The sequence below is a fragment of the Mytilus trossulus genome, chromosome 2 (assembly GCF_036588685.1).
Source record: "Mytilus trossulus isolate FHL-02 chromosome 2, PNRI_Mtr1.1.1.hap1, whole genome shotgun sequence".
NCBI lineage: Eukaryota > Metazoa > Mollusca > Bivalvia > Mytilida > Mytilidae > Mytilus > Mytilus trossulus.
The window spans coordinates 16,011,309-16,024,680 of record NC_086374.1 but is presented as its reverse complement, the minus strand read 5'-3'; the positions used below and the strand labels follow the sequence as shown (position 1 = coordinate 16,024,680).

The 13,372-nt window shown below is 32.0% G+C and overlaps 1 protein-coding gene across 1 annotated transcript; it reads left to right on the top strand.

Moving 5' to 3' along the window:
* Nucleotides 1-4,953: 4,953 nt before the first annotated feature.
* LOC134706596 (sarcoplasmic calcium-binding protein-like) lies at nucleotides 4,954-9,508 on the top strand. The gene is made up of 3 exons (XM_063565667.1): nucleotides 4,954-5,070; nucleotides 7,656-8,139; nucleotides 8,841-9,508. The coding sequence occupies exons 2-3, from the start codon at nucleotides 7,698-7,700 to the stop codon at nucleotides 9,386-9,388; spliced, it is 990 nt and encodes a 329-aa protein (XP_063421737.1). The 5' UTR covers nucleotides 4,954-5,070; nucleotides 7,656-7,697; the 3' UTR covers nucleotides 9,389-9,508.
* The last annotated feature ends 3,864 nt before the right edge of the window (nucleotides 9,509-13,372 follow it).

Sequence of the window (13,372 nt, the reverse complement as noted above, 5' to 3'; positions counted from 1 at the left end):
CAGACTTTTTGTATTGGCTTATGACGTCTTATCTTAATAATGTAAGAATTAAATGCTGGGTTATTCAATTAAACGGATATTCTTGTATGTGTCTCCCTTATTTCACATTTCAATACGACATGCTTTTCTTTTTAATGAATTTACCACATGCTGAACACATGCAAAACGTTCTCCGCTACAGGCATGAAAATTTCTTAAAATAAGTTGAATTATTGGCCTGCAAGCATATAATACATCAACGATAGTTCTAGCAGATTTTGACAAAATTGAAACAAAGTGGCTGCTATTTTTACAAAATTGCGTTTCTATATTCCAATTTTATATTTTATTTGAAACAAGGAAATCGTGTTTTAATGTATTGTACTGTTTAAAGCTAGTGTCCATTTATACAATGGTGTCTTAACGAAATGTTCTGTTTATTATTTCTTTTGTAATTAGGATTTAATATGTTATGAATCAAATTTGAGAATACTTGTCACATCAGTGATGAATTTGTCAGCTCATTTCGTTTCAATTGACACCTTTTTTGTACGATCTTTTTTAACTGAAACAAACTACATTTACAATTGCGTTCAAATAAATGTGCCACACCAAACATTCACACCATTACAGTAATTCTTAAGTCCAGCATGAGATGTAAATACGACCATTACATATAAAAAAAAAATTGAACTGTCGTAGATATGTAAGGCAATTTGGTATCAAATAAAATCTAATAATGTGTCAGTGATTAATTTCCCTACATTTATGTTCAGAGACTGAATATGTGTACATTTCAACTTCCCGCAGGAAGTACCTGTTCTAACATTTTGTACTCTTTTAAGACCATTTCCCTTGTATATGAATTGAATGCAAATTTCAGAAGCAGATTAGTATCGTAGGATAGAATCTTGATATGATTTTCTCATGAGGCAAAGAAAACAGACTTCAGCATTTTAAGGTAGCTTGTGGCTAGAATTATTAATACTACATTTCATACTAAACAATTCCTTGCATTATTGTGTCCCTTCGTTGTATCATTCCTCATTCTCAATAATAACATACACGTCTTATCGGAGAGATTACCCTGATCCATTGCTTTCGTTGAAAATTTAGAAAATTTAAAATCCGATTTGTCTTTGCATTATACTGAATAACTAATTGGAAATTGAGGAATATATGCGATACTGATTTTGACGTTAGAAGTCCCATAACTCGAGATTAACTAAGGTGAAAATTGTGTTATAAAACAGTAGCTACTATGTAGTACTTCAGTATAAATTTCTTTTATGGTTTTTTAATTTATTTTTCCATTACTCCTCCCCTATATAATTGACAGACTGATTACTTTACGAATCGATAGTTGTTTGTCTGGCTTCTAAAGGTACCCATTTGATGGATATAAAAGACATCTGACAATAGATAAACAAGTAACCTGAATTTCACCAAAAAAAGATCAAATATATATAAACAAAAAAAGATGTGGTATGATTTCGAATAAGACAACTCTCTACAAGAAACCATAATGACACAGAAATAAACAACTAAAAGTCACCGTATTGCATTCAACAATGAGCAAGACTGATACCGCATAGTCAGATATGAAAGATTTCAAAATGACAATGTGAAAAAATTCAAACGAGAAAACTAACGGCCTAATTTATGTACAAAAAATGAACGAAAAACAAATATGTCACATATAAACAAACGAAAACTACTTAACCACAGGCTCCGGACTTGTGACAGGCACTGTGACATACGTAGAGAATGTGGCGTAAGTTTGACACTTTTGATAATTTTTTACACCACTGAGTCGATGTCACTGCTGGTGGACGTTTCGTCCTCTAGAGTATCACCTGCCCAGTGGTCAGCACTTCGGTGTTGACCTGAATATCAATAATATGGTCATTTTTATTAATTAACTATTCGCAAAAGTATGAATTATTCGAAATACTAAGGATTTTTTTTTTATCCCAGGCATATATTACTTAAGCCATATCTGCCATAACTTTTTTGAATTTTGGATCCTGGATGCTATTCAACCTTATATTAATTGTTTGGCTTATTAACTATTTTGATCTGGGCGTCACTGATGAGTCTTGTGAAAACGATAAGTGTGTCTGACGTATCAAATTATAAGCATGGTGCCTTTGGTAGCTATAAACAGACTGTAGTATATTGTTCAACAGCTACATCTTGTTTCAAAAATGAGAATAATTTCGGTACAAATGATTCCGAAAAGACTAAGTTACACTACTAGATGAACAACTACTGAATCATCCGTGGTTTAAGGTATCATATCTTATCGTTAGGTCATGATTGAGTTGCAACTCGCTGATACTTTAATATTGATACAAGATCATTTAAATTAAACGTTTGCTTTAAAAGTGAAATAGTGTTACATGGAATTGTTTTGCTGAATATTTTTTTTTTCAGTATTCATGCGAATATTGAATACTTCACTTATTGTCCCTATTTCTATTTAATTTGTGGAAAATAAGGATATAAGAAACGGATATTTAAACCGCTTTTATTGTAATATCGTAGTGATGAGAACAATAAGTTACTAGTAAACGGGGGGGGGGGGGGGGGGGGAATCTAAAAAAATTAAAGAACATCTGTATAATACGAAAGGAGTTTTGTGGGTAATAAGTGTTTCAAATAGAAACTAATATAGTTAGATATTACATGTTGTTATCGCATTATCATATAAACAGGGTAAATATAATTCTTAACAAAACTATTAATTTGATTTTAAGGGCAGTTTTGAAAAAAATAAATTTTCCCAACTTGACGGAATTTTCTAGAATCCTCCTTGACATCACACATATTCATAGTGTATGTACTGAGTTGTAAAGACGTATCCGATTGTGAGTAACCATTTTCGTATCTTCATTTAGCACCAATCTCGATCCTTTTTGTATTCCGAATAACCAATTATTATACATTCGGTTATTTATGTTGTTTCCTTGTCTTAATTATGCATGTATTTTTTTTATATTCGGGTTACATTCTAGTCTTCTTTTAAAAAATTAAGCAAACAAAAAAAAAAGGGTGATTATACAACAAATCAAATCAAATCAAATTTAAATAAAACAAGCGCCTTTGATTTCGGGATGAGCAAAATACGTCTTAGGAACACATTTTAATTACCAAATCAAAATGAAAAAGTTAAAGAGTCAAATAAAATAAACAAGTTTAAACCAGTCTAGGATTAACATTTAGATGTGCCTGCTAAAAGGAGGAAACCTCGTAAGTTACTGTCTTGCGTTATGTCTTCAATTTTATTTATACATTTAGGACATAATGTTTTGGAAACAGATATTTGAGTAGATACGGGACTGTTCAAATATTTAAGGGGGCCGGGAGGTTTAGGTATTTCATATACAACGAGCACTAGCCTGGATACTTACGTTGCTTAACATCTTTATAACGTGTTAAAACATTCTTTATTTGCCTTCATGAATATTACTTTTACTGTTTATTTCATTTATGGTGATATCCATCTGACGTGGCTCTGTACTTATACACCCCGTCATTGAGTTATTGTCCTATGGTAAAACATGTGTAGTCTTGTCTGTCGTTTTGTTTTATAAAGTGTTTTGCTATATGCCTTTTTGTGCTTCTTTGTTACAAATCTGTTTATTTTCATAGTAATTAATATTGACTGCTATACCCCTATTTTTGACATGTTTACAGTAACCTATTATGTCTGTTTGGTTTGTTCACACATCGCTGTCAACATAATGAAAGTGTATGCCGCTGTCATACAAGTCAGAGGTTTAACTAACTGTAAAACCAGGTTTGATCAATCATGTTCTACATAAGAAAAATTAATACCTGTACCAAGTCAGAAATATGAAAGTTGTTATCCATTTGTTTACTGTGTTTTAGCTTTTGATTTTTGCCATTTGATTAGGGACTTTCCGTTTAATTTTTTTCTTAGAATTCAGTATTTTTTTTATTTTATTCTTTTCATAGTCTTATGGCTCAGTAAATTATTTGAAGGGGCACTAGCTGCATGTCAAATTCATGTTCACAGATTTGACTCAAATCCACATATTTGATTTATAACATACTAAATACAAGTCTGAAATAAACATAAACAGATAAAATGTATTCGATAGCCTATATCAGAATTTCGTGTCTATTTCATTCTAGACGCTAGAGCTATTTAACAATCAAGATGACCTCCGAATACTGCCGACGATCACATAACCCGATATAAAAATAAACATAAATATAAATAGATTGCGACCACGTTCAATTGGGTTTTTATAGGTCTGTTTGATTTCATGTTATAGTTTTTACCTTTTAAAAATGATTTGTTTCACTTTTAATGTTGGAATTCTATTCCAATTAATGGCTGAACACGAATTATGCATGTTCTGTCTTCGCTATTCCAAAGCGATTGAATTGCCAGTTAGCAACACTATAATAAATAAGAGACAATAATCAGAAGAAACTCGATTTCTCATTGCCTTTAGTTAAATAGAATATTATACATCAAACAAAAAATCTATTTTAAGTTTTTAGCATATGAATAGGGTTGACAATAATAATGCACCATTAGCACTTTAACAATATGGCGGCCGAGGCAATAACAGCCCTACTATATGAAATCAAAACGTTGTTCTGAAAATACGAAAAATTAACAAAATGTTAAGCCAAACCTGGATAAGAATTACGAGCTTTGCATGAGGGTATATATATTCTTGAATTTAAAATAATTACCAAAACTTTAGAACTGCAATGTAATACTACTTAATCAACTCAAACAGTTGAAAAGGTAATTCTTTAAAAAAAAAATCTCAAACACTTTTTTGCATGATTGTGTCATCACTTACATTTTCATCTTAAAATACATTTATGTGATGTCTAACTATAGCGAAGATCTTGTACACCATGACAATACAGGGTGATATGAAGTCTTTTTCTAAGTTGACGTTGCCCTTATAGTATTGCATCCTTGAGGTTTTTGTACATAACAACTTACAGTTTCAAGGTAAATACCTTGAGCATAAAAGTATATAATATGAAGCGCAATTGATGTTTTCACTATGCATTTAGGCCAGATCTCTACCTGTTTCGGTAAGTTTGTGTATTTTCATATGCATGTAGTATAGTTTGAACTACATATACATTTTACTAATCAATTGAATTTTGTAAAATAATTTATCTCTGATGAAAAAAAAAGGAACGATTAATTGTAAAAAAACAAACAATAGAGGAACTGTTTTTAAATAACAGAATCCTCCTTGATAAACTGTGTATGTGCATGGATCTATCTTGTTCTTACGTATTAGATATTTTGTCTTACGGCGGCTAACACAATAAGATACACAATAATGATTTGCTATCTCTTTTTTCGTTTTTTATATTCATTGTTGTGTGGTTCAAACACAGAGACATCAAATATTTATATTTCATTTTGTAAAAAAAAAAACAATTTGTCAATAATTGAGATCAAATCAATGTTTTGGGGTTATAAATGATCATACAAAGTTAAATGATACGGATTTAGATTTCTTTTCGGAACAGCTCGAATTGCATTCAAATGTGTTAACCTCTTCTTCGACATTACATTTTTGAAAGCCCAAAGTGCCAATAATTTGTCAAACCTTAATTTTATAACAAATAAAGAGATTGAAATTGTTCATCTATTAACTAGTAGTAGTATATACAAAATTCCATTAAGTACAATGTGTATATTAGTATGGTAGCAAGAGACGTCAACCTAACAACACAAGTTGATTAGTACTTACACATATGCATGTGTTAGTCAAAGAAGATACCGAAACTGTTAATTGATTTTTTTTATAATAACGTATTCCTTGAATGCGAAGATTTCCTGGTCGATTTAGAAACAAATCTTTGCATCGGCTGTTTTAAACCACAGTGACTTAGTAATACAGTACATTTATATAAGATTTTAAACCACAGTGACTTAGTAATACAGTACATTTATATAAGATTTTAAACCACAGTGACTTAGTAATACAGTACATTTATATAAGATTTTAAACCACAGTGACTTAGTAATACAGTACATTTATATAAGATTTTAAACCACAGTGACTTAGTAATACAGTACATTTATATAAGATTTTAAACCACAGTGACTTAGTAATACAGTACATTTATATAAGATTTTAAACCACAGTGACTTAGTAATACAGTACATTTATATAAGATTTTAAACCACAGTGACTTAGTAATACAGTACATTTATATAAGATTTTAAGCCACAGTGACTTAGTAATACAGTACATTTATATAAGATTTTAAACCACAGTGACTTAGTAATACAGAACATTTATATAAGATTTTAAACCACAGTGACTTAGTAATACAGTACATTTATATAAGATTTTAAACCACAGTGACTTAGTAATACAGTACATTTATATAAGATTTTAAACCACAGTGACTTAGTAATACAGTACATTTATATAAGATTTTAAACCACAGTGACTTAGTAATACAGTACATTTATATAAGATTTTAAACCACAGTGACTTAGTAATACAGTACATTTATATAAGATTTTAAACCACAGTGACTTAGTAATACAGTACATTTATATAAGATTTTAAACCACAGTGACTTAGTAATACAGTACATTTATATAAGATTTTAAACCACAGTGACTTAGTAATACAGTACATTTATATAAGATTTTAAACCACAGTGACTTAGTAATACAGTACATTTATATAAGATTTTAAACCACAGTGACTTAGTAATACAGTACATTTATATAAGATTTTAAGCCACAGTGACTTAGTAATACAGTACATTTATATAAGATTTTAAACCACAGTGACTTAGTAATACAGTACATTTATATAAGATTTTAAACCACAGTGACTTAGTAATACAGTACATTTATATAAGATTTTAAGCCACAGTGACTTAGTAATACAGTACATTTATATAAGATTTTAAACCACAGTGACTTAGTAATACAGTACATTTATATAAGATTTTAAGCCATAAAAGTTTATCGATATTCAAATCTCTTATATCGATTAAAGAGATATTATCCATCTAATTTAGGTAACAAAAAAAAAAAATTATCCAAGGGAATCGCATGAATTTGAAAAGGAAAAGAACGAGAACGGTAGATTGACAGGGTGGGAGTCTCCTGCTATGAATGCATCATGGACTACAATGAAACTTGGTTACAGTGAATGATAAAGAAACACAACAACATAAAAAAACAATGAGAGATAAATTTTCCTTCTAAAATAATCAGCTATTTTTTGGATGAGCTAAAGATATATCATTTTCTGTATGTTGGTCGGATATAATTTGAAATTAAAATTCTGAGGATGATTTTAGTACTTTTGGGTCCTCAACGCTCTTCAACTTTGAACTTTGACTTATTTACTATTTTGAACTGATGAATCTTATATAGACGCAACGCGCGTTTGGCGTACTAAATTAAAAGGCTGGTACCTTTGATAATTAATTAAGTTAATTTTAGCAATTGTTGTTGAGGAGAATATTTTTTCATAAGTTACTTACGATGAACGCAAAATTATATGATCCGCTCACATCAACAAACGTAGCGTTTTCGCATTCCCAGCGAAAAAAACTTTGCAACGAAATTTTACTTTCATTGACAAATAAAGGTTTCTGTTTTATCTTAATTATTATCTTTTCATTTACAGATTCCATAATCAACAACTGATATTGCGACGAAAAATACCATCATGACGTCGAAAGCTGCCCCATTACAAACGAAGGCTACTCCTACAACGACTATCCCTATGCCGACAAAGACAAACATCACGCCGGGAACAACTAATAACTTGCCGACAAAAACTGCCATTATCCCGGAGAAAACTACCCCCTTGCCAACGAAAACTACCATTACGCCGGAGAAAACTATTCCTAATCCGATGAAAGCGCCCATTACGCCAGAGAAAACAACCACTATTCCGACGAAAGCGACCATTACACCGGAGAAAACTATCATTACACAGGAGAAACCTATCCCTATTCAGACAAAAGCTATAATTACGCCGGAGAAAACTACAACTTTTCCGACAAAAAATACAATTACGCCGGAGAAAACTACCCCTATGCCGACGAAAACTACCATTAGTATAACGCCGGAGAAAACTACACCTTTACAGACAAAACCTACTCCAGGTAAATCTTCGTTTTATGCCTTCACTTATATTGATTGTTTTCCAACATTTTATTTTAATCTGCCGTTTTTGCTTTTTAAAATTTGTGTATACTAGTATACGAATATCAAATTTGCCATGTTGTATAAATGGGGACTGTGTGGTTAAAATCAATGAGACAGCAACCTAACAACGCCGAAATCATCCTTCTCACAATATCTTTATAACTATGGTTAACAACGTCAGATGAAAGTGTCTCATATGTCTGAAAGGCAGGGATCTAATATGGTTTTAAAGATTTTTATATTGTATATGATGTAAATTGGATCGTGACCCTATAATAAACTATATATTTACTTACTAACTTACTCTACTTACTGTATTTGCCTGGAATAAAACTGACTTTAAATTTCAACTAAGTTGTAAATAAATTCATCATAGATACAAGGGCTAAATTTAGTATGTACGCCAGCCGTGTTTCGTCTACAAAAGACTCATCAGTAATAGTCTTCAGTTCTGTTCTGTACAGTTCATCGTTTTGATAACTTGTATTGGTTCTGCACTTTACAACTGCAGTATTAAAGCTTATGCAAATGGTCTTCTTCTATTTTCAAACGAGGAATATCCTTAAATAAACTGGATAAGGTTATATATATACTTAAAGACAATAGATAGCGAAACTCTCAGTAAAAGAAAAAACTAATTTCTATTTTATTTTTACAGTGGTGACTGGAATTGAGTTCTTGAAAGAAAAGTGGAATATCTGGTATCGCACTCTTGATGTGAATCATGACGGAGTTATCACACGTGCTGACGTTGATTACACACTCAAGAAATTCCCTCTTGTAGAAGGCATAAGCAAATCTAAGGGAAAGTTGGAATGCGCTAAAATAGAAGCATGGTGGGAGAAATATATCCTTAAAGGGAATAATAAAATTACCAAGGTTGACCTCTTAAAAGATTTAGAGAAAGGGTATACCGAAAACAAGAAAAACTTTATCGCAAAAATGAAAGCCTTGTGTGAAGACATTATTTGCATTCTGGATACAGACAAGACTAAAATGATTTCACTGGATAACTACGTCAAGGCATATAAGGTATATGGTCATGACAACGAGGCTCTCATTAGGAAGGCATTCGGACTTTACAAACCAAGCCATGGTATGGTTCCGATACAGGAACACATTGAAGACTGGCTTCTATTCCTCACCAATGATGATCCATCGAAGAAAGATGTTGTATATGAAACATACAAGGCTGGGTTGGTATAAACAATTGCACAGTATTGGATGCAGTGTATGGATACTAATTGATAGTCTAATGAGTCTTTGTTGTCAAAATTGATTATGCTTAACTTTAAACGTAACTAATAAATCATTTGTAGTCACAAAGTTATTTTTGTTTTTTTTCAAAAGTTACATAAACTCATCATAGATACCAGGATTGAAATTATGTATTTGCACCAGACGAGCGTTTCGTCTACAAAATACTCATTAGTGACACTCGATTCTAAAAACGTTAAAAAAGCTGAATTAGGTACAAAGTAAAAAAGCATTGAGAACACCAAAAAAAATCAATCTAATTAAAATATTGATCTCTGATTTCGTTATTTATGCAGTATAACGAAATCAAAATTTATAAACGTTTTGCCAAATACAACTAAGGTTATCTTATGCTGAGGTAGAAAAGCCTTAATAATTAAAAAAATCAAGGTTTCGTTCAGTTAATTTATAATTATAACCATATAAATGATATTTTATGTCAACACAGCAGTGGCTATTGAAACCATCGGGGAATAAAAACTCAACCAGCAGTGGCATTGACCTATTTGTTGCAAAAGAGGGACGAAAGATACCAAAGGGACAGTCAAACTCATAGATCTAAAACAAACTGACAATACCATGGCTAAAAATAAAAAAGACAAACAGACAAACAATAGTACACATGACACAACATAGAAAACCAAAAAATAAACAACACGAACCCCACCAAAAACTAGAGGTGATCTCAGGTGCTCCGGAAGGGTAAGCAGATCCTGCTCCACATGTTGCTTATGTGGTATCAAATCCGGTCAATAGTCTAATTCGGTAGGTCACATTCATGAAAGGGAAGGGGATTGTAGTTACGACGTAAGGAACATATCCGATATCATTTGTGAAACGGTTATTCCTTAACGGTCAACCAACTCGTGATGGCGTCCGTAAAATTTACGAAGGGATGATTTCAACTTCATCTTTTGGAACTCTTGGTTTAATAGCTTCCTTGTGAGCAGCAACCCTCTTTCAAGAAAATCATGATAGGAAATGCAAGCACGGGAATATCGTATCAATTGGGAGATATATACCCCGTATGCAGGTGCTGCTGGAATGTTGCTACTTAGAAATGGAAAGTTCACAATTTGAAAGCTGAAATCATCTCTTTTTTCGTAAAGTTTTGTTTTCAACCGACCATCATTGTCAATTTCTAGATGTAAGTCAAGATATGAAGCCGACTTAACTGTATCTGTAGTATCCTTTATCTCTAGTTCAATGGGATAGGTGCGTTCCACATAGTCACAAAATTTTGAATTATATAGTGAAAGAACATCATCTATATATAGCGAAAAGTAGAGCTAAAGGATATTGCGAACTTTTTATCTTTCTTCCTAAGAAGTTCCTGCATGAAGTCAGCCTCATAATAATAAAGAAATAAGTCGACAAGAAGAGGGCACAGTTTGTGCCCATTGGAATGCCGACAGTCTGTTGGAAAACACGTCCTACAAATATGTTGTCAATCAAAAATTCAAGCATCTTGATAATATCAGTTTCAGTGAATTTTTTGTTTGAATCAGAGTGATCCTTTACAAAGTAGGATTTATTCCTTCCTAAGACAAGATACTTGTATCTACGTTGGCCATTCTTTTTTATGAAGCAAAACAATACCCACTCTTTCAATTTGTCTTTTAGTATGGAATGTGAAATACTTGTGTAAAGAGTAGAAAAGTCAAATGTTTTAAGACTCTTTTAACACTGCTTCAAGATGAAAGAGAGTTAGATTGTATGTACTCTAAAAGAGTATGAAATTTTAAAGTATCCACATCTGATTCACGCCACCTCTAGAATAGGCAGTTTCACAATAACTTTAAATAAATTAACTCCCCGAGTCATTGATACCAGTATTGAAATTTTGTACGAGCGCCAGACACGCGTTCTGTGTACAAAAGACTCATCAGTGACGCTTAAATCAAACTAATTTAAAAAGGCCAAATAAACTACGAAGTTGAAGAGTGTAAAAACAAAAATTTGTAAGGGTTCCGCGGAACCCACTGTCTCGCCTACTTTTGCTGTAAATCGCAGGCTCAACAAAAATGAGGAAAAAAATCAATAAAAATTTTCCTCCTGATACCATCTTATGATTGTAGGAAGCTTCTGTCTAAGTTTGGTAAAAATCTAGGATAGTTAATAAATCTAATGAATGTTTTGAAAACTTTAACTGACTTTAACTGCAAACTGTATGTAATGTTAACTTAAAGAAAATCTAAGTCCATTTAAAAATAAAATACAGAAAAAATGGAGTTATCTTTTTATAAAATTTACTTCTGGATACTATTTTATGATCTTAAATAAGCTTCTGTCCATGTTTGGTACACACCAAGGATAGTTTAAGAAAGTTATTAAAATTTTAAAAACTTTAACCACAGAGTGAATGTAATGTTTCCCCGCAGAAAAACTAAGTCCATTTAAAAGTAAAATACGAAAAAAATAGATTTTTATTTTTACAAAATTTACATTCGGATTCTATCTTATTATCATAAACAAGCTTCTGTCCAAGTTTGGTACAAACCCAGGATAGTTTAAGAAAGTTATTAAAATTCTAAAAACTTTAACCACAGTGAATGTTATGTTTCCCCGCAGAAAAAACTAAGTCTATTTATAAGTAAAATAAGGAAAAAATGGAATTTTATTTTTACAAAATTTACTTCTGGATACTATCTTATGATCATAAACAAGCTTCTGTCCAAGTTTGGTAGAAATCCAGTATAGTTTAAGAAAGTTATTAAAATTTCAAAAACTTTAACCACAGAGTGAATATTTGTTGACGCCGCCGACGACACCGACGACAACGGAATGTAGGATCGCTTAGTCTCGCTTTTTCGACTAAAGTCGAAGGCTCGACAAAAATTCCTAAAATTGATGCCAAATACAGCTAAGGTAATTTTATTTTGAGGTAGAAAAGTTTCGTAAACAGTTAATTATAACCATATCATTGATAATTCATGTCAACACAGCAGTGCTGCATACTGAGCTATAGTGATACCATGGGGAATAAAAACTCCACCAGCAGTGGCATCGACCAAGTGGTTGTAAATTAACTCATAATAGATACCCGGATTGAAATTGTGTATACGTGCAAGACACGAGTTTCATCTACAAAAGACTCATCGGTGACGCTCAAACTAAAATACTAAAAGTAAGTTAAAAAGGCCAAATAAAGTTAGAAGTTGAAAAGCATTGGGAAACAAAAATGCCTAAAAGTGTTGCCAAATACAGCTAAGGTAATTTTATTCTGAGGTTGAAAAGTCGTAGTATTTCAAAGTTTCGTAAACATTTAATTTTTGATTATGACCATATCAATGGTTATTCGTGTCAACACAGGAGTGCGGACTACTGGACTGGTGATACACTCTGGGTATTGATCTAGCGATGCAAATAAACTCTTTTTTTTATATAGATTAGACTGTTGGTTTTACACTAGTAATTTTGGGGCCCTTTATAGTTTGTTGTTCGGTGTGAGCCAAGGCCCGGTGTTGAAGGCCTTACATTGACCTATAGTGGTTTACTTTTAAAAAATTGTTATTTGGATGGAGTTGTCTCATTGGCACTCACACCCTATCTACCTATATCCATCATCATAAAATACCAGGAATGAAATTTAATTGATGTGTATTTCTTAGGTATCTTATACCAATGAATAATACCAGTGTAAACCCACGAAATCTAGCCAAATTAGTACTTCATAATTATCAAAGTTCCGTCTTCATAAGACTCATCAGCGATGCTCAGATCAAAATAGTTACAACGCTATTTGTCTTTATATTGCGTCATTGATCAAATTTATTTGTTGAGTGTATATTCACTTCTTTTGATTTCTAAGCCATTTCAACTGATAACTTGGAAGTGTCTTTTTATGTTGTGATCCACAGGCAAGGGTGAAGGTGGGACCTATTCAAACGTTTAAATCCGCTGTATTTGTTTGCACCAGTCCTAAGTCAGGAA